We start from the raw sequence: 23,500 nt of genomic DNA, 5'->3' as shown, positions 1-23,500 counted from the left end.
TTGAGTTCATTAGCATTCGGTTAATTGGAAATTTCGTGTGGGTTTGTGCACTTTTGTTTGTGTGTCGATAAATTCATTACCTAATTACACGTTAATTGAACTTTGTTATACTATTTACACATGGAGTTGAGAGCTTGAATATTTTCATGTATTTATTGATAATTGGTCACTACTTACCAAATAAATAAACGAATAATTACTAATTAAATTAGTGTTTTAACTATGTTATCTACTGAAGAGCTAAAATAAAACTTAGTACTATTTTACACCGTACAAAAAATAACCTAATGTTTCTCTTGAAAATTACCTTAAAAAATAAAAGTTTGCAACAAATCAAGGAGCTGAAACTTTCTTCAATACTCGAATAAAAAATAATGTAAGCTACATCCCCGGCTAACGCGCCCTCAAAGAACGTAACAAACTCGCGCCGACACCGCTCACAATCCACCCAATCAAACAGAAAAAAAAAAAAACTATTCATCTCAATAACCTTCAAAGGAGCGGAGAAAATGCTAATACGACGCTTCTTGCAAACAAAATCACATCGCGACCCCAAATTTCGCACTTTCAATGGGCAATTTCGCTCCCCACCAAACGGCGGCCCCGCCCCGAAGTCTGGCTCGCCCTTAACGACTCGCTCGGCGGCAGTTTCGTTTGGGACGCGGTGCAGGATGGACGCGCCCGACGAGCGGTTTTTCGCGGACCGTTCCCCGGATCGCTCCGATACCAACAGCCCCCGCTCGGCCGTCAGCACGCCCAACTCCAACTCCTCAATAAACGTGACCGACCAGTCGATATCCCTGTCGCAGCAGAACTTGGAGACTCTCAACCGCATGGGCATGTTCTTTCACGCGCAACAAATGCAATTGAATCAAAGTTTTGACGTGAAGCGGCTCGGCTTGACCCAAGTGCCCGGTGCTAGTCAGGGCCCAAGACACAGTATAGACGCGATCCTCGGCCTCAGCTCTCAGAGGCAGGCCAGACTCAGTGAGTTCGAGCAGAGGAGAGAGGAGTGCGACCCCGTCCCCGTCTCCCCGGGAGCCGTCGAAAGCGCTGGTGAGATATGCCTACCTACTCTATTACTCTTACACGTCCTCATGCAAACCTCCAAACTGTGCTCACCCGAACTGTGTACATATATTGTACTAGCGGCCCGCCCCGGCTTCGCATGGGTAGTAGCGCACGCGATGTAAAGAGAAATATGTTCACGTTGGGTTACATTATTGGAGTTCCCTAATTTTTTTGAAAATATAATAAATGTAGCCTACGTCGCCCGGGGATAGCGTAGTTTTCCAATAGTGAAAGAATTTTTCAAATCGGTTCAGTAGTTTCGGAGCCTATTCAATACAAACAAACAAACAAATCTTTCCTCTTTATAATATTAGTATAGAAGTATAGATTAGTTGTTTGGTTCATTGGTAACAAAGGTTTTACGGTATCAAGTAATAACTAAGACACACAAATGCGGATAACTCTAGATGTAATGAGACATTTCTATTCGGTTTTTCAATTAAAATTGAAAACGTTAAGTTTAGGTCCAAAATGAAATTTTATTCGCAAGACCACGGAAGATTTGAATACGTACCTGATTACAATCCAGAAATCACGTGTAGGCGCTTTTGTTAATATGGCGAGAAACTCAAATATGCTATGTAGGTACTTTCTGATTAAAAAGTCTCTACTAAGTCACGAGTTTTCTGTAGAAGTCATGTAAGCTGTAGTTGAACTTATACGGACCAAATCAAGTCCGTTGCGGCCGATGTTGAAAGCTGCTATCCTATTGTACTTCAAAGCTTAGTAAAATTGCAAAAACTGCATTAACTAGAGTCGAGTTAGTTCGGTAAAAGGCTTCGTTGGGAAAGCAAAACAAGTGATATAAAAAATAATCAATAGTATTTTAAATATTCTACATTTTGATTACCTAATTATTTTTGGATTTACAGATTTTTGCGTTCAAGATCTCTTACATTTGTAATGTTTGCACGGATTAAGAAAACTACAGTTATAATTTGTTCTTAAAACATTCAATTTACATGAACAATTTTTTTAAGACTAACTTACTATTATTAAGCATTATCATCTCGCGCGAGACACAGTAGGTATGTATAGGTAATATAATGAATTCAAAAGAGCCTTTGAAATATATTGTTACGCCGGTAATAATCATCGACTTCTCAGAGCAATGGTAGTATTGAAATACATTACACTAAGCTAAAGTAGTTGAGCAATTAAAAGCTTGCACCTAATGTTACTTCAACCCTTATTCACTATCCAAGTATAGGGTATATTATGATAAGTTTGTAAAATAAGCTTAAAAAAACATGAAATAGTAGATTAAACGTCATGGATGACGTCAATGATGGAACTATGCAGAGTAGAGCTCATCTCTACTATGAGAAACCACGGCGGTGCGATGCTAGGGACCATGTTTGCCACTGACTACGTCATCTCCTAGCTTAAGATGCGAGATCGAAATCCCAATTGTACTGTACAATGGGTGACGCGGAATGACCTCACGTCCTCCTTCGCCAATATTCATATCGCGTTTGGTCTTTTTCAAATAAGTTGAGGTATGATTTTAACAAAAGTGCAAGGCAATGGCTGTCTTAGTCATCACCAAGATTGTCTCACCCCTCCGTCACATCAGAATGTAGGATTGCGTCGCGGCATAAATAACAGCTTTTCTGGATGAAACACAGCGCGAGATAATATCTGCCGCACACCCTATGATCCTGAAACGAGCTTTCCGTCATGTCCTTCGTTAAAAAAGCTTGAAAAGAGTTTCTTTATTGCCTTTATGCCTGGACGAGCTTACAGTTCACCTGATGTTTAGTGGTTACTGGAGCTCACAGACATTAATAACACAAATGTCCCCACTCATCTTGAGACATGAGTTCTAATTCTTAAGTCGTCGTGACCTAAAGGATAAGTAAGACGTCCGGTGCATTCGTGTTGAGCGATGCACCGGTGTTCGAATCCCGCAGGCGGGTACCAATTTTTCTGATGAAATACGTACTCAACAAATGATCACAATTCACTGCCACGGTGAAGGAATAACATCGTGTAATAAAAATCACACCCGCAAAATTACAATTAGCGTAATTACTGGTAGTAGGATCTCTTGTGAGTCCGCGCGGGTAGGTACCACCACCCTGCCTATTTCTGTCGTGAAGCAGTAATGCGTTTTGGTTTGAACTTATATCTCAAGGTGGGTGGCGCATTTACGTTGTAGATGTCTATGGGCTCCAGTAACCAATTAACACCAAGTTTTCTGTGAGCTCGTCCACCCTAGCTTGGGATTGTTGTTGAAGTGACGGTAACTCTTCTCGATTAGGTGAACTTGAATACTCTTATTGATGTTAAGGGCAGTAGGAACATAATCGAGTAGGATGTACACGCCCTCCCGCGTGGGCTCTGTGTTGTGAGAGAAATGTTAAATGTGGTCATTATTATCTCAAGGTGGACGATGTCTATTGCGCTGTCACGTCTGTTGACTTCAGTGACCTCTTTAACGTTAGGAAAACCACGAGCTTGTTTGTTCAGTAAACCATTTAACTGTTTTATTGGCTAGCTCAACATATTTACGTAGATATCGCTATGGTTTCTACATGAATGTATTGTTTTGAGAGGCTCTACATAGAGTCATTAGAAATTTGGTTGATTATTCCGCCTAGAGGCAGATACGAGACCTAAACTTTCACAATTAACTTTCATTCTTAGTGTATCTCAGTGTACAGCGTGGTCTGTTAAGTGGGAACTGCGCCAAGAGTGGCACGTTATTATAAGCATTGACACTAACGTTTGCAAATATCGTCCGAATCATAGTTTGTAATTAAATTTATGATTTTGACCAGTAGTCGCAAATAGTCGCAAATGTGGGCAACTAATTGAAATCGTCCGTTTTAGTCACGATCTGGTGAGGCGGGCAGACCGTTCGACCTGACTTTTTAGTGGAGGTAAGACCTCTTGTGAGTCCGGGCGGGTAGGTACCGCCACTCTGCCTATATCTGCCGCGAAGCAGTAACTCGTTTCGCTTTAAAGGGTGGGGCAGCCGTTGTAACTATATTGGAGGATTTAGAACTTATATTTCAAGGTGGGTGTGGCCTATTAGAGTCGTAAATGTCTATGGGCTCCAGTAACCACTTAACACCATGTGGGCTGTGAGCTCGTCCACTCATCTAAGTAATAAAAAAAATTCTTGGTGACCAATTCTAGCTGCGTCCCGCTGTACCATTTGCAACAAATTAATAATAAATTGTTTTTGAGAAGTGATATTTAGTTTACATTTAGACGCGACGTTCATGAATATATCTCGTTTTTAATGACATAATCTATTTCTAAGTTTAAATCTGACTTTAAGAACAATTGAATTTTCTTCATAATCATTTCAGTAGTTTAACATAGTGTGCTAATGACATTTACTACTGCTGGTAGGTTGTCTTGTGAGTCCGCACGGGTAGGTTCCACCACCCTGCCTATTCTTACCGTAAAACAGTAATGTATTTCGGTTTGAAGGATGGGGCAGTCGTTGTACTGTAAAATCTGAGGCCTTAGAACTTAAGGGGTAAGGTAAGTGGCGGCATTTACGTCGTCGATGTCTATGGGCTCCAGTAACCACTTAACACCAGGTGGGCCGTGATCGCGTCCACCGCCCTGAGCAAGAAAAAAACATTCAAACTGAAAAATTGAGAAAATATCCCTTTGCAGCCTTATTGATTTAAAAATGCAACGGTAACGGTTTGTATTAATAAAAACATACAACCCACACGTAGTCTGAGTGAGTCCTAGCACACAGTCATTGACTTAGATGTATACTGTACTCGAGAGAGTGAACGGCCCAGCATCTACTGGAATCCATAGACACCACAGCATCCAGACCGCCACACACCCTGAGACACCTGACACACGAGGTGCCAGTCACAACTAGTGTCCAAACATCATGGCCGTCTTACCCTTCCATGCAGAATAAAACCAAAAGTCCGTAGTAGTAATACCTGTAAGTGATTAGTTATGTTTTACGAGGCATTAGCGTGTCAATAGATCGAGTGATAAATAACTCGAACTGTATCCGCTTGTGAAATACTTTACAGAGCTCTTTCATTCTGTTTTATTTATTAAGTGATCACGTTGAGAGGTCATTATTGAGTTAAGATTGTTCTGGATTATAATATGGGCCATTTGTCACGTTTCCTCCCTGGAACCTCGTTAGGACCTGGTAGCGTGGTGGTGGGGTCTGTTGTGAGCTTATGCTGGTTTGTTCCCCACATACCTATTTCATCAATTTACCTTTAAACATGGATATTGCAATCCTCCTCCTAGATGCGTCGATAATCCTCAATGCTGAGGATCGTGGCTTCCTCTAACAACTTTCTCCTGGATTATCCTGGGCCACTCCTGCCTATCGAGTGTTTTTTTTTATTGCTTAGATGAGTGGACGAGCTCACAGCCCACCTGGTATTAAATGGTTACTGGAGCCCATAGACATCTACAACGTAAATGCGCCACCCACCTTGAGATATAAGTTTTAAGGTCTCAATTATAGTTACAACGGCTGCCCCACCCTTCAAACCGAAACGCATTACTGCTTCACGGCAGAAATAGGCAGGGTGGTGGTACCTACCCGTGCGGACTCACAAGAGGTCCTACCACCAGTAATGCCCTTGTATAGCAACGTGGACTGAAGCGTTGAGAGTGGAGCTTATCTGGGTCCGATCAGCGTATTGGACTTCTGACTCTGGGCCTTCTTCTGCACACATGACATTCTGATATTGCACTAACAACACTTTAATAATTAAAAAATAACCGTAAATCAAGTGTGATTAAAACAGGTGCCCTGAAGGTTCCGAGTGATAGCTAAGACTATTTCAACGTACGTACATATCGACGCTTGAAAGGCAAACGTGACTGCGTGAACTTTACACTAAACTAACTTAAAGTTGAAATACCTGAAAAAAAATCTATTTTAACGAATCTAGCTGTAGGATTGAAATAATCTTAATAGACCTAGAAATATATATTTTTTGCGCATTGAATATGATTATTGCCTATCATTTATGTACAAAGCAGTTATTGTCGCTTAGTCACGTTTGCCTTTCAAACGTCGATATGTATTGTACGTGTGGTGGTAGCCATCATACAACGCAAGATAATTGACAGATGCCTGAATCTCGCTTATGACATTTTCAAGATAAGCTTGCGTATATACAAGCTCCGAACAACAACATTCGGACCGTCGGTCTACCGAGCAATATCACCCACCCGCTCGGTGGAAGATCTTCCCTTCGTCGTATACATCCAAAGTGTGATACAAACTAATATATACGTAATAAAAAAAAATAGCTTCAATAGTTTACAAACTTTAGCCATACGAACAGTCTTCGATATCTCTATACACGGAGGTTCAGAAATAAAAATTATTTAGTAGGATGTGTCAGGAAAAACTAAGAGTAACACAGTAACTATACGCGGTGAAGGGTATTGCAAGCCGGCGCGGGTAGGTGCCTCCGTCCCGGCGTGAGCAACAAAATAATAATAACAATATAATTTTTTTGTTAGTGGAGAAATTACAGTTGTTTATTCACAATTTCTTATATAAAAGATAGTGCGTTCAGGAGCTCTAACTTTATTACGTTTTATTATGTTCTTCGGCAATCGTAACTTTTGAATATATTATGTTATGTAAAAAAAAGTACATATTTTTACGTTCGCGATTTTAGTCCAACAGTTAATCGGTAGCGCTCGTGTGTGCAGAGGGCAGTGCTAGAGTCAGTCGGTAGTCTGTGTCGTATGTAAGACGTTTCATGTTATATTTTAATTAAATAAATAATCGTGCATGTGACATGTGCATAGGAGATGTATGGAAATGGTAGTGCAAGGTAGAGGGGGAAGAGTTCGACCGAAGAAGACATGGATGGAGTGTGTGAATGACGATATGAGAGAGAGAGGAGTGAGTGTTGAGATGACGGCTGATAGAAGAGAATGGAAGAGAAAAATTAGTTGTGCCGACCCCACCTAGTGGGATAAGGTGGAGAAAAAGAAGAAGAAGAAATAATTGAGAAGTGAGGTCTTTGTCAGAAAACATCGCTGATAAAAACGTTTTCACTCGACACCAAGGAATGATATTTTACGAGTGTTTAATGTATTAATTACGTGATCTGAGCTCTGACTTTGTGAACGAGCTCACGGTCCACTTGATATACAGTGGATACGGAACCTATAGACATTTGACATGAATTCTGCCATCCAGCCCCGCGACTAGAAGTCTCCACTGTATTATATAACAAGTGGTACACCCTTCAACCATATCCCATTTTTGATTAGTATTGTGATGACGCTGATGTCGCATCCGTGCTTTGGTATTCACCTACTAACCCCAGTACTAAACCGACAAAATTCGCCTTATCTTAGTCATTACTGCAAAAATGTATACCTACATTTTGTTTTCTTATTACCTATTAACGAACCATTTATAAATTCTATTCTTATTTTGCTCTTTGGACGAAACGGATTACTTGCTGACGTGTGGGCTGGGCTTACAGACATTAGAAATGTGAAGTCGGTCACCTACCTTGAGACATAAGATTAAGTAAGTCATTCAATAATATATTTTATAACGATTCAGAAAGTTGTAGGTAGTTGAAAATGAATCTTTATTTTTTGTTTTTGTGTGGGTCTTAATAGTCTTACTAAATGAATAGATCATACGTACGTAAATATTTGTCGTCGTGACCTAAAGGATAAGACGTCCGATGCATTCGTGTTGAGCGATGCACCGGTGTTCGAATCTCCGGCGGGTACCAATTTTTCTAATGAAATACGTACTCAACAAATGTTCACGATTAACTTCCACGGTGAAGGAATAACTTCGTGTAATAAAAATCAAACCCGCCAAATTATAATTTGCGTAATTACTGGTGGTAGGTCCTGTTGTGAGTCCGCGCGGGTAGGTACCACCACCCTGACTATTTCTGTCGTGAAGCAGTAATGCGTTTCGGTTTGAAGGGCGGGGCAGCCGTTGTCACTAAACTGAGACCTTAGAACTTATGTCTCAAGGTGGATGGCGCATTTACGTTGCAGATGTCTATCCAGTAACCACTTAACGGCAGGTGGGCTGTAAGCTCGTCCACCCATCTAGGCATTAAATAAAAAAATAATAATAATTCGGTTTATGTTCCGTATTAATTGTGAACATTAATTTTGTTCGGCCTCGACTGTTTGTAGTCTTATTGCTTAGATGGGTGGACGAGCTCACAGCCCACCTGGTGTTAAGTGGTTACTGGAGCCCATAGACATCTACAACGTAGACGCGCCACCCACCTTGAGATATAAGTTCTAAAGTCTCAGTATAGTTACAACGGCTACCCCACCCTTCAAACCGAAACGCACTACTGCTTCACGGCAGAAATAAGCAGGGCGGTGGTACCTATCCGCGCGGACTCACAAGAGGTCCTACCACCAGTAATTATAATTTTGCGGGTTTGATTTTTATTACACGATGTTATTCCTTCACCGTGGAAGTCAATCGTGAACATTTGTTGAGTACATATTTCATTAGAAAAATTGTCCGTAGTCCTACTACAGAAGGTGGTAGGGTTTCGTTAGCCAGAGTCACAAATCGTAGCCGAGGAGCACACGAGCCGATATAAAAACGAGGTCGCATTTCGTCTAAAGGTCGTTATAATTTGTGTGAAATTGTTAATTAGCTAATCGAGTAACTAGCTTATCGTAAATCGGTCGGCCCTACCACGAGTCACAGGAAGCCACTTCTAAAGTTTATACTTTAAAAATTATGAATCTGTAATTGGCAATGGTAGTTAAAATGGAAATTGAAAATTTTATTCTAGTAATTAAATTGTGGGCTCACGATTTATATTATCGTCACACCGTATTTAATACAATATAGGTATATATTATGTAATGGATAAGGCATTCGGGGTATACTGATATCGAGCGATGCGTTTATACCGCTGCTCAAATCTCGCTGACAGATAACTATTAGCGTTACTAATAATTGTTCACAGTCAAATTTCAAGATGAAACAAATTTTAGGCCTTTATAAATGAAATTACCTTGAACGAACCATTTAAAAGGTCAAACTGCAATTTGAGACTAAACATAACCTGTACAGGAGAATCTTAGTCAATCTTAATAAAATTGATTTCCCAACTTTCCTTTAACATCTAAAACTGAACAAATTCTTTTATTTTTCAAACAATTCAAAGAGTATGTACCTATACCTATTGTTCATTTTGTTTTCTGTAAAACTTTATGCGTATAAAATGTGTTTGTTGGGTGTTTAAAAATTGTGCAAAAATGCACTATTTTAAAAGATACTAGGTATATTTTTTAAAGATCGTTGAAATAAAAATTAAAATATGACATTTGTAGGTATTACATTTACATAGTAGGTATTACATAACATCTACATGATCAGATGGCATCTATTTTGTTCCACATAGTATTGTACATCGGGAAATACGTTTGTATGAACTAAGCGCAGTCCAAAGTGTCCTGTGACCAAAGGTGTTTAAGGTCTATGTTTGGATTGGCAATAGCCGACAGCTGCAAGCTATATTTTGCAAAGCATAAACTTTTTACCCTTCCTTGTCTATATATATACGAAGTTGCATCTTTTGTTAAAACTTGTCCCAATAGATTCACCAAGATGTCTAATGTGGCAAACAGAAATCGACGCGACGATAAACTATGTTTTCTAAAATCCAAAACTAAATTAAAGAATAATAGTATACTAGGTATGAGCGTTAGGATATTTAATAAACTACCAAAGAAATTAAGAGACTTAGACGATTTTCATTTTAAGAAAAAAAAAAACTAAAAGATAATCTTATTAGTGAAAATTATTATCACATAAATGATTTTCTTAGGGACGACATAGAAAATAAATGGATTTTTTAATTATTAGTATTCAACTATGGACGAATGAATGGTAAGTTATATAATATTATAATATCTTGCACTGCACTAAAATTCGCATGTCAAATAATGACAAAGCACACACGCTGCTTTTAACTTATGTAATAACTCATTTTCATTACGCTTGGCGAATAAATGATTTCTTTGTTTCTTTCTCTTAAATCTCACATATTTTTGTCTACATTATCGACGAAGCATGTTGCTGATAACTCTACTTCTGTAATCTGACGAAGCATGTTGCGGATAATAACATGTACTTTTAGGTTAGGAATATTGTGTTCTATTTTTATAATACATTATATATTGAGTACTCTATTATATAAAATCGACAAGTTTTCCCGACAGTTTGATTCCGCTAACTAAAAACTGAAGCGAGAACGTTAGATTTCAATAGTAGGGGGTCAAGTAGTGGCGTGTTCGCTCACAAAATCATGCGAGCTCTGTAACGAGTATAATTCTTCATAATTGCCCTTAAAACGTAACAGTAACTCCAGTAATTCGTAATTAATGAATTTCATTTAATTTCCTTCACGTTACCCTCAGTATTGTTGTACTATAAAAGAAAACATTTCTAACTTATAATTGACCCGGAGTAATTTTAATAGTTCGGGTGTAAGTTTCAAGATATGGCGAAACGATAATCATAAGTTGTATTAGATTCGCTCGTGGGCTAGCGGTGATAGCACTCCTTAGGCGTTTTAATGCTATTTCTTTAAACGAGCAATTCTTGTATATAAATATACAGTCAAACCTGGGTAAGTGAGAACTGGATAAGTCAGAAAACTCTATAAGTGAGAGTAATAGCCGTCATTTTAAGCTCCCAAAACCTCTATTAGCGAGAAACAGAAACCTCTGTAAGAGAGAGTCGTTTTTCCCTCATGGACCTCCGTAAGTGAGACTGCTACTTATCTATATCTCTATAAGCGACAGTCGAGCTTTATTTATTTATATTATTTAGGAGGAACAAATGAAAAAACAAATTACAAATTTAACATCTGCTATTTTATGACTCATTCTTAACTTTTGTGGAACTTCTTCCATTGTATTTGTATTATTTTCTCGTCAATATTGAACCTATTATATTTCGTGGAACTAAATAACGTTGTTATTTCATCGCATTCTTTTCGAATGGACCCGTGTGCCTGTGTACCGTCCTGTTTGTCGTACTTACTCAGTTTATCGTTAATCAATTGCGAAGGAAAGTTCTGTTCTGCATCATGTCAAAACGGAAATTTAAAGTACTGTCATTAAGTAATAAACTTAAAATAGTGAATGCGTTTGAATCCGGAAAATCGCGAAATGAAATTCAGAGGGAGCATTAGCGAGAAACTCGGGTTAGTGAGAGACCTCTATAAGCGAGAATGAGATTGTGCTCCCTTGAACTCTCGCTTATCCAGGTTTGACTGTATATGTATATAATCTGAATCTCGGAAACGGCTCCAACGATTTTCATAAAATTTAGTATACAAGGTATTTCGGGGGCGATAAATCGATCTACCTACGATTTATTTTCAGAAAACGTTGTTTTATTCGTGTTTTCAATAATCAACTTTACCGATAATCAACTTATAGATAAACTTTTTCGTATTTAAATTAAATTTAAAAAGTAATTCGTATTTAAATATAATTTCTAAAAAACACAATTTATAAAAAAAAAAATACCTACGGTCATCCTCTAGTTAAAAGAATGGGTGAAAACTGCGTTCCATATAAACAAGGAATTGACCACCGCTGATTCTCCCAGCTCGAACGTTTCTGGGGAATCCTTAGGATGAAATACATCGGCGGTAGGTACGCACAGCACGATGTCACACCTTCAGCAACAATATTCGCCTAATGCATACTAGATGATGACCGAGTTTTGCTCGGTTTTTTTTTGATAACGCCATCTTGTTGTCTTTAAAGCGGTTAGTTGCCCTCAATTAAGAAAAATAGTATTATTATTCGCCAATAGATGTCGGGAAGAGTTGATTATTGAAAACACGAATAAAACGACATTTTCTGAAAATAAATCGTAGCTAGATCGATTTATCGCCCCCGAAATCCCCCGTATACTAAATTTTATGAAAATCGTTGGAGCCGTTTCCGAAATTCAGATTATATACACATATATAAATATACAAGAATTGCTCGTTTAAAGGTATAAGATAATAATATGACAGTTATTTGCTCAAGTGTAAATAATTCAGACAAGATTAGCGAACCGACGCCGAGACGTCCCGAGTCCGTCACCAATGCAGTAATCAACGCAATAACTCGATGTCCGCCCGAATCGATTCACAATCGATATCCAATCGCCGTGACGGCATCATTCGATTACCGCCCTCGGCCGCAACAAACGATTATTCGGTAAATTACTATCGGGAACGCTGTAGGGGTGACCGGCCTTCATTTGGTGTTTCATTCGATCGTTTATAATTTAAATACATAGCTCTTCTCTAACTGTAGCGGGGGCTGGGAAGATCTTTTCAATTTTGCGCTTAAAGGTATTGATGATCTGTTTTTTAAGTATCACAAGTTTCTCTTTCTCTCTCTCTCTCTCTCTCTCTGTCTCTGTCTCTTTTCCTGTAAAATGCAAGTGTGTGCGTGTGTGTTGTTGTTGTGAGTGCGAACAGATGTCCATTGTACTCTATCGATTGTATAACCTCATTGTTTTATATTGCACTTTTATTAAATTTTTAATTCATTATTATATTTCTAGTACATATACATTCAATGCTATTTAATTAACGAATATTTACTTTGAGGATACTTTTTTGATAATAAGGCACTTCAGTCCTGTCGGGGGCCCACGGCCGCATTCCGATTTATATAAAAAAAATTAAATGTCGATGAGACATAATATATATCTGCTAGACTGTAATCATGCACTTGTACAATGTGCTTTTAAAGTGGACTATTTGTTCATATGTCGTCATTTTTAATGCAAATCAAACAAAGTGAAACCACAAAATCCAGCTCAATGTAAAATAATTTTATAAGGGTGTTAGTTATTACGTTCGCGCCTGAAAAATTACGTTTCATATCTACAATCACTAGTGATCCCCTGGTAGTCGAAATTCGACTATAATTAACATCGATATATCGATGATAATTAATTGAAATTATAAGTTTGTACAATATTATGATTCTATTGTCAAAGACTATTATACTTATATAATCACAGATTTCGCCAAGACTACACTATAGAAAAATATTAATAAAGACAAACAATATTTATTTTAATCTATTCTCAATTTGACAACAGACGTCAAGAACAAAAGTTTGACAATAAATAAATAGTATGCATGCGTGTGTGCGTCAAATACATTATAGTGTGTGTAATTTTTTTTTTATTGATTTAATGTATTTTTATCCATAATTTAAAAAAATATTAGCATTGGGCATTCCTTCTATATTCTCTATAAGTGTGGGAAATTTCATACTTCTCCGTCCGCGCAATTTTCGTAAAAAGGGATACAAAGTTTTTCCTTCGCGTATTAATATATAGATTAGAATGATATCATACAATTGGTACTGTGAAAAATGTATCCTCATTGAGTCGCTGAAAAACACATCCAAATATATTCATCCATTCTAGAGGGGAATAAGATCTAAAAACAAAAAGAAAATACTGAGTTGGGTTACCTGCCTGCGTTTCATGATAATAAAGTAGATGTAAGTACTTACTCAAATTAGGACTTGGAAGCGCTTGGTTTATTAAGAAAAACTGGATCAGGAAAAGCGTAGACAGAATTTTCGACTCCTAAAATCCTATCCAGTTCTCAGTGATCCGTACACGACACGAATGTGCTAGCAATATTGATCTTCCATCGTGGAAGTAGTTCACACTAATATAATATAATATAAATATTTAATAACAATCACGCCACGTTAACTGGTCCCGTGATAAGTTCGCAAAGAACTTGTGTTACATCTACCAGATAACGGAAATAAATATAAGATTTTTATTATACACATACATATATTTTATATACACCCATAACCCTGGAAAGACATTTATATTTATCATACAAATATCTTCGCTTGGCAGGATTCGAACACTGTGTATAATATAATCCATAAATATTTTCTTATTAATATAATTTGCATAACAATTGGAGAGTGTACAGATAGGTTATTCATAGGATCGTTACAGCCAAAACCAATTAATCTTAATCGCTACTAATTAAACAAGCGAAGGCAAGGTAATAGTGAGCACTGATAACAATAATGGCCTACCGTCTTACGAGAATGAAGGTTCTGTAGGTTTGTTTTTTTAAATTACTGAAATAGATAGGTATATATTTTAAAAACGTTTTTTTTTTTCACAATAATATACCTTCTTCAAACTAACTACTAATGCTTAGAAGAGGCAGTGACCACTCACTCAGGTTGGTCGCATTCTCGTCTATAATATAATAGAAGGCAAAGGAACTTTTGAAATAATTAACCTGTTAGCATTGAATAACGGCCAAACTCCGAGCTAAGCGCATGGTGACAATAGTCGGAATGATGGTACTGGCCCGTGCCGTCTCATTCTGTCATATCTACTCCTCAAAAAGCGCGAGTAAACAAATTAACTTAGTTAAGTTCGTGGTGACAAACCTTGTCGACTTTTGATTCAATTCAGTATTGTATAATTAATTTATCTAATAGTTGGTTATTAAGATAACACTAAAACAGAATGTACATATTTTGGAATCAACAAATAGTAATCTTTCATTGGACATTCTCATCAAAAATAGAGAAAAGGTTTCAATTGAAACCCAATAGAACCCCGAAAATCGAGTAATTCAATAATAAGATCCATTTTGTACAATCATTAAGCCGCGTTCAGTTTTAACGCGCCAAATCTGACACGTGATTAGGGTTGCCGAGCCTAAAAAACAACCAGACAGCCCATTATGGCGAGTGTTGCCAGCTTAACGATAATTATTACATAAAAAAAGAAATAAAGCGATCGTATCAATTGAAACATCTTAATGCGTTGGTAATATTTTTGTTGTTCATTTGCTTTGATTTATCTTATCGAAAATCTTAATGTTATGTTTGTCTCTCTCTATAGGCTACGTCTACGAGGAGTGCGAGAGAGATTACGATGTTGTAGAGTTACACGATTTAATACAATGTTTTGTCACTTTTATTAAGGATACATTTTATTGAGTAATCTGTGAATGACGGATGACATATTTTTGTTCGCTTAGATATGAATCTTTATTGAGATGTTGGTTTTTGATCTGCAGGGTTGCCGGGATAACCAAAACGCTTAGACCATCCTGATTGTTCAATGAAATATAGTTTTAAGGGATACACTCATCTCATGAATACTGATTTATTAGTACGATGAACAAGTAAGTTGGATGCGTACGATGAAGTAAATTTTAATGTTAAGAGCTGTGATCAGAACTTACCATTCTTTACTTTATTAATGGTGCCCAATAATAGGGTTGGCGTTCATGACATAGAATTATGGGGGAGAAATGAAATCGAATGCACACAAGCTTGTACGATATCATTCGACCCGTCTACCCAGGAGGTGCCTATTCGAAATCACACTAATATATCTCTGTAGGATTGGTAAGAACGGAACGTATGAAAAGAGTGTGGAACGGAGCGTTAAGATGTGCGTGAGAGAAAACGGAAAGAAAGGGAGAAGAGAATGACAGACAGAATGACGGAGAAAAGTAAGATGGCGAAGACGGTTGAAAAATGAGCAAGACGTAATAAAAGTGTTAATTATTAATTATTATTAGAAGAGAAGATTTTGGAACAGGGGAAGTTTTATTTTATGCGCTGCTATCCCTATTCTACAATTTTAATCAAGTTTCTATTTTAATCAATAAATAGATACAAATGCAGTTGGGAACGCGTAAATGGCGTTTCGCGCTACTGTACCAGACAAACATTAAAAATCTAAATCCAAACATTATATTTGTTTGGAGCTTTTTCGATAAAATATACAAAAACAATCAATTGAACGTACACAATTGATATTTTTTAAATCTGTAAATGTTTTAATCAACTTTGATGACTATTCTGATACCTGATACAAGACGTAGTATAGGTAATACTAGTGGTTTTAGGTATGTAGTATTAGGTAGGTAGTATTAGGCTTACTGGTGGTAGGACCACTTGTGAGTCCGCGCGGGAGGGTACCACCGCCCTCCCTATTTCTGCCGTGGAGCAATAATGCGTTTCGGTTTGAAGGGTAAGGCAGCCGTTGTAACTATACCTGAGACCTTAGAACTTATATCTCAAGGTGGGTGGCACATTTACGTTGTGGCTGTCTATGGGCTCCAGTAACCACTTAACATCAGGTGGGCTGTGATCTAGTCCACCTATATAAGCAAAAAAAAAAAAAAACTAGGCCACGTCCCAGTACTTAGTCCGAGTAGAATAGGACCCCTAGTCCCCTAGTGAACAAGCTGCGTGTGTCATACATCATACGTTATCTTTTACATCGAACACGCTGTTCCAACATATCTTCAGCAGTGGATGGACTGCTTTAGAAACACACTAACAATATCGTGCACCCAGGTGTACTATTCAGTTTGATAATAATTAAATTTACTTAAATTTTCTTTTACCGGCAGCAGGGCTTATTGTGAATCCGCAAGGATAGATTCCAATTTATAGGCATATTTCTGGTTAACTGTAATATAATGGAAGAGAAACTGGGTGAAAGTCTTCATGTTTAAAGGCCGTGGTGACAACTTAGTATCTGGTAGTCTGTGAGAACGTATCGACAATGGATATAAGCTGCCATATCTATAGGTATATATATATAGTCCGTGCAGGCAGGCGAGCATACAGCCCACCTGATGGTAAGTGGTTACCGTCGCTCATGTACTTCAGCAAGGTCAGGGGCAGAGCCAAGCCGCTGCCTACCGTTAAGTACTCTCTATAAGCCTCGTTTGAAGAAGGACATGTCATAGCGCTCGGGAAACACCGTGGAGGGGAGCTCATTCGATAGCCGGATGGTACGTGGCAAAAAAGATCTCTGATCAACTCATCTCAACTCTAGAAATTACTACGCTCTTAGAAATTGGCCTTGTTATAAACGTATTTTAGTTAAGAATTCATACATCTTTAATTTCGTACATTAAAGTAAACACAATGTGCCTTAACTAGCAAGTAAAATTTCATAACAAAACTGTGAAATATTTCATTCGTAAACGGTGAGTGAAATTTGAATATAATAGCTATGTAAATGATTGTTGTAGATGTGTAGATCACAATCGTGCAGAACAAACAGACAAATCGTTACGTTTGATATATTGTTTGTTGTCTGCGCGTTCGCTTCATAATTGTTGTGCGAGGGAATTATGAGCACGTGGCTCAGTGGTGGAGCGGGTCCGATGTGTAATACATAGTCGTATGTGGTGCTACGTAATTTTTATAGTTTAGATCAGTAGTTTAGTTTATATTCTACTGCCCACTTTGAGAATAAAAATTTGTTAGCGGCCCCCTTTTTTCATATTTTTTTTTAATTTTTTTTTTTTTTGCTTAGATGGGTGGACGAGCTCACAGCCCACCTGGCGTTAAATGGTTACTGGAGCCCATAGACACCTACAACGTAAATGCGCCACCCACCTTGAGATATAAGCTGTAAGGTCTGAGTATAGTTACAACGGCTGCCCCACCCTTCAAACTGAAACGCATTACTGCTTCACGGCAGAAATAGGTGGGGCGGTGGTACCTACCCGTGCGGACTCACAATAGGTCCTACCACCAGGGATTATGCAAATTATAATTTTGCGGGTTTGATTTTTATTACACGATTTTATTCCTTCACCGTGGAAGTCAATCGTGAACATTTGTGAAGTACGTATTTCATTAGAAACATTGGTACCCGCCTGCGGGATTCGAACACCGGTGCATCGCTACATACGAATGCACCGGACGTCCTATCCTTTAGGCCACGACGACATCGAATCTACTTAAAACCCACTATAGCGAGAGCTCAGTCGGTATCTAAGAGTCCTCCTAGATGAAATTACAAATCGCCTCCCAAGACTACACAACGCCCCCTTTATTTTCTGGGTCCCTTACCGCCCCCCTTTAGGCCTGCAGCGTCCACAAGGGGGCGTTATCGCCCACTTTGGGAAAGGCTGGTTTAGATCGTCAGTATTCACGAGTCGTAGACATAATTACAACTAGTTTTGCGTTTTAACGTCATCGTCAATTGTTGCCATTAATTGCTTTTGAGTTGTTAGGTCTAATTCAGAGGCGCTCGGGCTGATGTTAGCAAATCCCACCCCCTTCTGGCTGAGCCTTTGCTCGCCCATCTGTCCTGGTGAAACTGGAAAGGCCTCCGGGCCACCAGTTATCTTTCAATCATAAAAAAAAGTTGTCGTTATATTATTGCCAATGCTACGATGCTATATAAGCGCTTGTCTAACACCTGGTTTCTCTAATCGTGATCATGAAAACCCAAGTCAAATAGACCTGAAGACACTATTAGTTCATTCTGTCTGAAATGATATACTTTAATTAGACGGTAGTTGGCAAAATTTTAAAACGTCGACGAATAAAACCTCAGTCATCTCACCTACAGAGCAAAACTGAATGAAAGTGATGTAAGGCGTCTGCAGTAATGTATATTAAATGTCACCTCAACTTTGAGACATAAAGTTTGAATGAGGTCTACCCTACTCTATTAACTGGAACGCATTATTGCTTCGCAGTAATAGAGTTGTTATGGCAGTCCTAAACTATTACCACTCCTGATAATTATTATACCTACTATATGTTCATCCAACCTGCCTTTCTGGATCTCTGTAAACAGCAATCTGCTCAGCAGCTTTGCTCTTAGCTATGATGATGATATGACACAGGAAGACAGTTTGTGTCTAATATCGCTATAAACACACAGGTACTAACTAACTATATTTGCTCGATGAGAATAAAAATGTTTTTTTTTATTGCTAAAGAGCCTGGGCGAGCTCGCGGCCCACCTAGTGTTAAATGGTCACTGGAGCCTATAGACATTGGAATTTGGAATGAACTCCCCTCCACGGTGTTTTCTGAGCGCTATGATATGTCCTTCTTCAAACGAGGCCTGCGGAGAGTACAAGTAACAGTAAGCAGCGGCTTGGCTCTGCCCCTGGCATTGGTGACGTTCATGAGCGACGGTGACCACTTACCATCAGGTGGGCCGTATGCTCGTCTGCCTACAAAGGCAATAAAAAAAAACATCAACAACGTTAATGCTGCCACCCATCTTGACACATGAGCTCTAAGCAATAAGTATATAATTCATATATATTTCCCCCAGGCGAGGGTTCGTGTAACAGTAATGATGGCTACAACCAGAGAACTGATGACAAGTCGCCACCGGCTAGCGACGACGACACGCCACAGCAGTCCACGGACAACAAGAAGAAACACAGAAGAAATAGAACCACATTCACAACCTACCAGCTTCATGAGTTGGAGCGCGCCTTCGAGAAGAGTCACTATCCAGACGTGTACTCCAGAGAAGAGCTGGCTATGAAGGTCAACCTGCCAGAGGTCAGAGTTCAGGTTAGTGCAATTTGAAAATTTGAAAACTTTTGTTTTACGTTGCAAATGAATTGTTTTCGAATCTGAAAAGGATATACTGGTGGTAGGACCACTTGTAAGTCCGCGCGGATAGGTACCACCGCCCTGCCTATTTCTGCCGTGAAGCAGTAATGCGTTTCGGTTTGAAGGGCGGGGCAGCCATTGTAACTATACTTGAGACCTTAGAACTTGTATCTCAAGGTGGGGGGCGCATTTACGTTGTAGATGTCCATGGGCTCCAGTAACTACTTAACACCAGGTGGGCTGTGAGCTCGTCCACACATCTAAGCAATAAATAAAATAAAAACAAAAATGTGTTCGCAGTCGGGAAACGACATTCGCTTGCTAAAATAAGCATAATTTATTATGTAATGTTACTAGTGGTCCCTCTGTAGTCGAAATTTGACTATAATTAATTGAAATTATACGTTTGAACATTATTATGGTTCTATTGTCAAAGACATTATACTTCTATACTGACAGATTTCGCCAAGACTACACACCGTAGACAAATGATGTTAAAGACAAACAATATTAATGTATTCTCAATTTGACCACAAACTTTCAACAATGACAAAAGTTTGACAATAAACACTGTATATGTGTTGACTCAAATACATGGTAGTGTGTGTAATGTTTTCTTTATATATTTAATGATTTTTTTAGGCACAATTAAAAAATATTAACATTCTGCACTCCTTCTCTATATGCTCTATAAGTGTGAGAAATTTCATACTCCTCCGTCCGCGAAATTTTCGTAAAAAGGGGTACAAAGTTTCTGCTTCACGTATTAATATATAGATATTAATTTATTATATCCGCATTTCGTGAAACCGCAATCGAAAGCAAATGCTAAAGTCCCCCCTCCCCCTCACCCACCCGGCGTCGCCTGATTCATTATTGTTATTGAGTTTCATTGCGCGTAGTCCGAAAGCAGTCTTGTTGTTAGCGCTATATAGTCGCGGTTTGAAATAGATTTTACATCTGAATGTTACGTTAAGTTGTAAATCGCATTTTATTTTTAAGGATTTTATTTAATTAATCGAATTATGCAAATTCATTTTAAAAAATAAAAATTTTATCTTGAAAAAATAGCCAGTCAATTTCAATGATAAACTATTTTGTGGCTAAATTATAAATAGCAAACTAAATAAGTGTAAAAGTCCCAATTTTACGAAAAAGCCAACTAATCTTGTCTATACAACTTAATAAGTAGCTCACCCAGGGAAGGGTTAAATCGGTGAGCACGTATTTAAGTCATTCGTAATTTTCTTTATCTAATACTTCTAAAAATCTAAAAATCTTGAAATACTACCGGGTTCATAATTACACGAACGATATTGTGAATAATTTTTTATTTTTCTTCATTGCTGTAAGTGGACAGACAAGTTTACGACCTGCCTTGTATTCAGCGCGTATTGGAGCCCATGGACATGTATACCACCACTCACTCGGAGACGAAGCGCCAAATCCTCAACTGTATTGTTACGAAACAAGAGCTGCATGATTGCTTTAGCGCAGATATAAGCGGGATAGTGGTACCCACCCGTGGCCCCCCTCATGGCTGAGCCTTTGCTCGCCCACCTCACCTGGTGAAACTGGAAAGGCCTTCGGGCCACAAGTAGTCCTTTAATCATAAATAAAAAACACCCGTGGGGTCTTGGTTTTCGGGTGTGATGCTCACGGAACGCTGCTGCTCATTGGGCGGTGAATTCTTTGGTCGTATTTCCACTCGTATCTTCTACGACATAAGTGTGGTAGTAAAAGATTTTACTTCTGGAAGGACAATGTGCTCGAGGATGATGTATTGGTCCGGAGGCCTTAAATTTGTATTTATATTTTCAATCAAGCGGACTCCTGTGTTGTTTGTTCGTACACGATATTTCGATCAAAATAATGCGGACTTAAGCTTTATTAATATAATTCAATTGACTTTGTTTTATTTTTTTAAATAAAAGAAAACTTATTGCGGCATAACTATAATAGACATATGTTGTCGCGACACTTTTTGTAAATAATAATGTGTTCTGCAAAGTCGTAGTACATTATTTTCTTCTATCATCAATAGTTTTCGCAGCGCACGCGATGTAAAGAATATTTTAGCTATTTTTTTTACACCTTGGGTTACATTATTGGAGTTTTAGTAAGGATCCCTAATTTTTTCAAAAACGATTATAGCCTATGTCACTCGGAAATAGTGTAGCTTCCAAACAGTGAAAGAATTTTTCAAATTGGTTCAGTAGGTTCGGACCCTATTCAATACAAATAAACAAACAAATCTTTCCTCTTTATAATATTAGTATAGATAATCTTTTCACACTATCCACATCAAGTAGATCCTGGCTGAATTTCCGTAGGATTTGATTCAACAACGCACGGTCCTTTTCATCCTATCTTCCTACTTGAATTTTGAATTCTTGACACATCATAAAAATAAAACTCATATTTTATCTTAAATACATCTGTATTTAACAAAACTCGTAAGATGAAAGGCAGAAACAAACATTGAATGAAGAGCCCCTCGAAGGGCGAAAGGGCCAATAATGAACTGGAGAGGCTTAACCTCCCTACAGAACATATGTCAAACGGATCCCACCATGACCATCACAACCGGAACCTCAGAGCCACCCTTTCCCCACAAAAAATGTACCAAAACACCCAGATGCTGGCGTTACGAGGGACCAATGTAATCTGGACGTCACTTAATTGCTTTCTTATTGCAAAAGTAAAAATGCTTGCGGTTACGCGAATTTAATTCTTGTCGAATGGGATTAAGAGTTAGGAATACAGTTTTTGTAAGTTAGTACTCCATGTTTGCCAAATAAAGTTGTGAGCTTATTAAATATCGTTTAGTGAGAGATTAGTTGAACAAAATGAATTACATTCTGTGAGCGTCGGGTAAACGGATTTGTTCGGGTTACTTTATCGTACAACGTGCAGCCGGGCGCGGCCGGATCCTGTACACTCTACAGAGAGGAGCACTCGTGGTGTCATACACATTTATTACTGGTGGTAGGACCTCTTGGGAGTCCGCACGGGTGGGTACCACCACCCTGCCTATTTCTGCCGTGAAGCAGTAATGCGTTTCGGTTTCAAGGGTGGGGCAGCTATTGTAACAAGTTTTTTTTTTCCTACGATATCTGAGAGCCTTGAGAGGCTATTACAGCGTAACCTTCACTAGTAGGTGAGCTCACGGGGCTTAAACCTGACGACGTTGCTAACACGAACCCTAGCAAGAGCTGTGCTTTGCAAAATCTACCACCGGATCCGAAACGCGACCCACTGAGAAGATCCGGCGAAAACCTCATTGGGCTGTGTCTGAGGGTGTAACTATACTTGAGACCTTAGAACTTATATCTCAAGGTGGATGGCGCATTTACGTCGTAGATGTAACCACTTAACACCAGGTGGGTTGTGAGCTCGTCCACCCATCTAAGCTATAAAAAAAATTTTTTTTTGCTAAACCCGGTCCCACGTCCCGGTAACCAGGTCACATCGCATCTGGCATTAAGTAGCGAACCGTAACATAGATCTTATCTCGTCCTAAACACATCGATATTTGCTAAGGCGATGATGAAATATAAAAAAGGTGAGTTGTTAAAATTTAGTTTCCCTATATTTTATTTTAGCGATCGAGGCCCGACCGCAGCCGCAGGCGAAGCGTGTAGGTATATTTACATAGAGGTGTCGTGGGTCGGCCGCGCGCGGGGCGTCGGTGTGTCCGCTCCGGGCTTAAACGGATTACCGGATCCGGCACCGGGGGATCGGCGCGCGTTTACTTATACTTGCTTAGCTAGTGACTTCGAATCTTCCATTCAATTATCTAGTGTGTCTGTGAGTTGAGAATATTTACTAAAATTTACACACATTTTAGCGGTAGGTAGCGGTTTGGCTCTGCCCCTGGCATTGCTGAAGTCCATGGGCGACGGTAACCACTCACCATCAGGTGGGCCGTATGCTCGCTCGTCTGCCTACAACAGCAATAAAAAAAAACATTTTTCTATTTTCTTTTCGATATGCAAATTCGGGTTGATCATATTTT

The 23,500-nt window shown here is 38.7% G+C and overlaps 1 protein-coding gene and 1 non-coding gene across 2 annotated transcripts in view; both read left to right on the top strand.

Annotated features, from left to right (window-relative positions):
- Positions 1 to 652: 652 nt before the first annotated feature.
- Positions 653 to 23,500, top strand: part of LOC101739054 (retinal homeobox protein Rx1) — a 63,476-nt gene continuing 40,628 nt past the window's right edge. Inside the window, exons 1-2 of the mRNA XM_004933525.5 lie at positions 653 to 1,056; positions 19,193 to 19,440. Coding sequence (XP_004933582.2) covers positions 672 to 1,056; positions 19,193 to 19,440 — 633 coding nt within the window. The 5' untranslated portion in view covers positions 653 to 671. The remainder of the gene's footprint in view (positions 1,057 to 19,192; positions 19,441 to 23,500) is intronic.
- Positions 3,810 to 3,928, top strand: Mir3290 (microRNA mir-3290). The gene has a single exon (NR_107574.1). It is a non-coding gene; the product is annotated as a microRNA mir-3290 (primary transcript).

The sequence above is a fragment of the Bombyx mori genome, chromosome 28, assembly GCF_030269925.1.
Source record: "Bombyx mori chromosome 28, ASM3026992v2".
Taxonomy (NCBI): domain Eukaryota; kingdom Metazoa; phylum Arthropoda; class Insecta; order Lepidoptera; family Bombycidae; genus Bombyx; species Bombyx mori.
The sequence above is the reverse complement of the archived record's forward strand: the minus strand, read 5'-3'. Positions and strand labels throughout refer to the sequence as shown.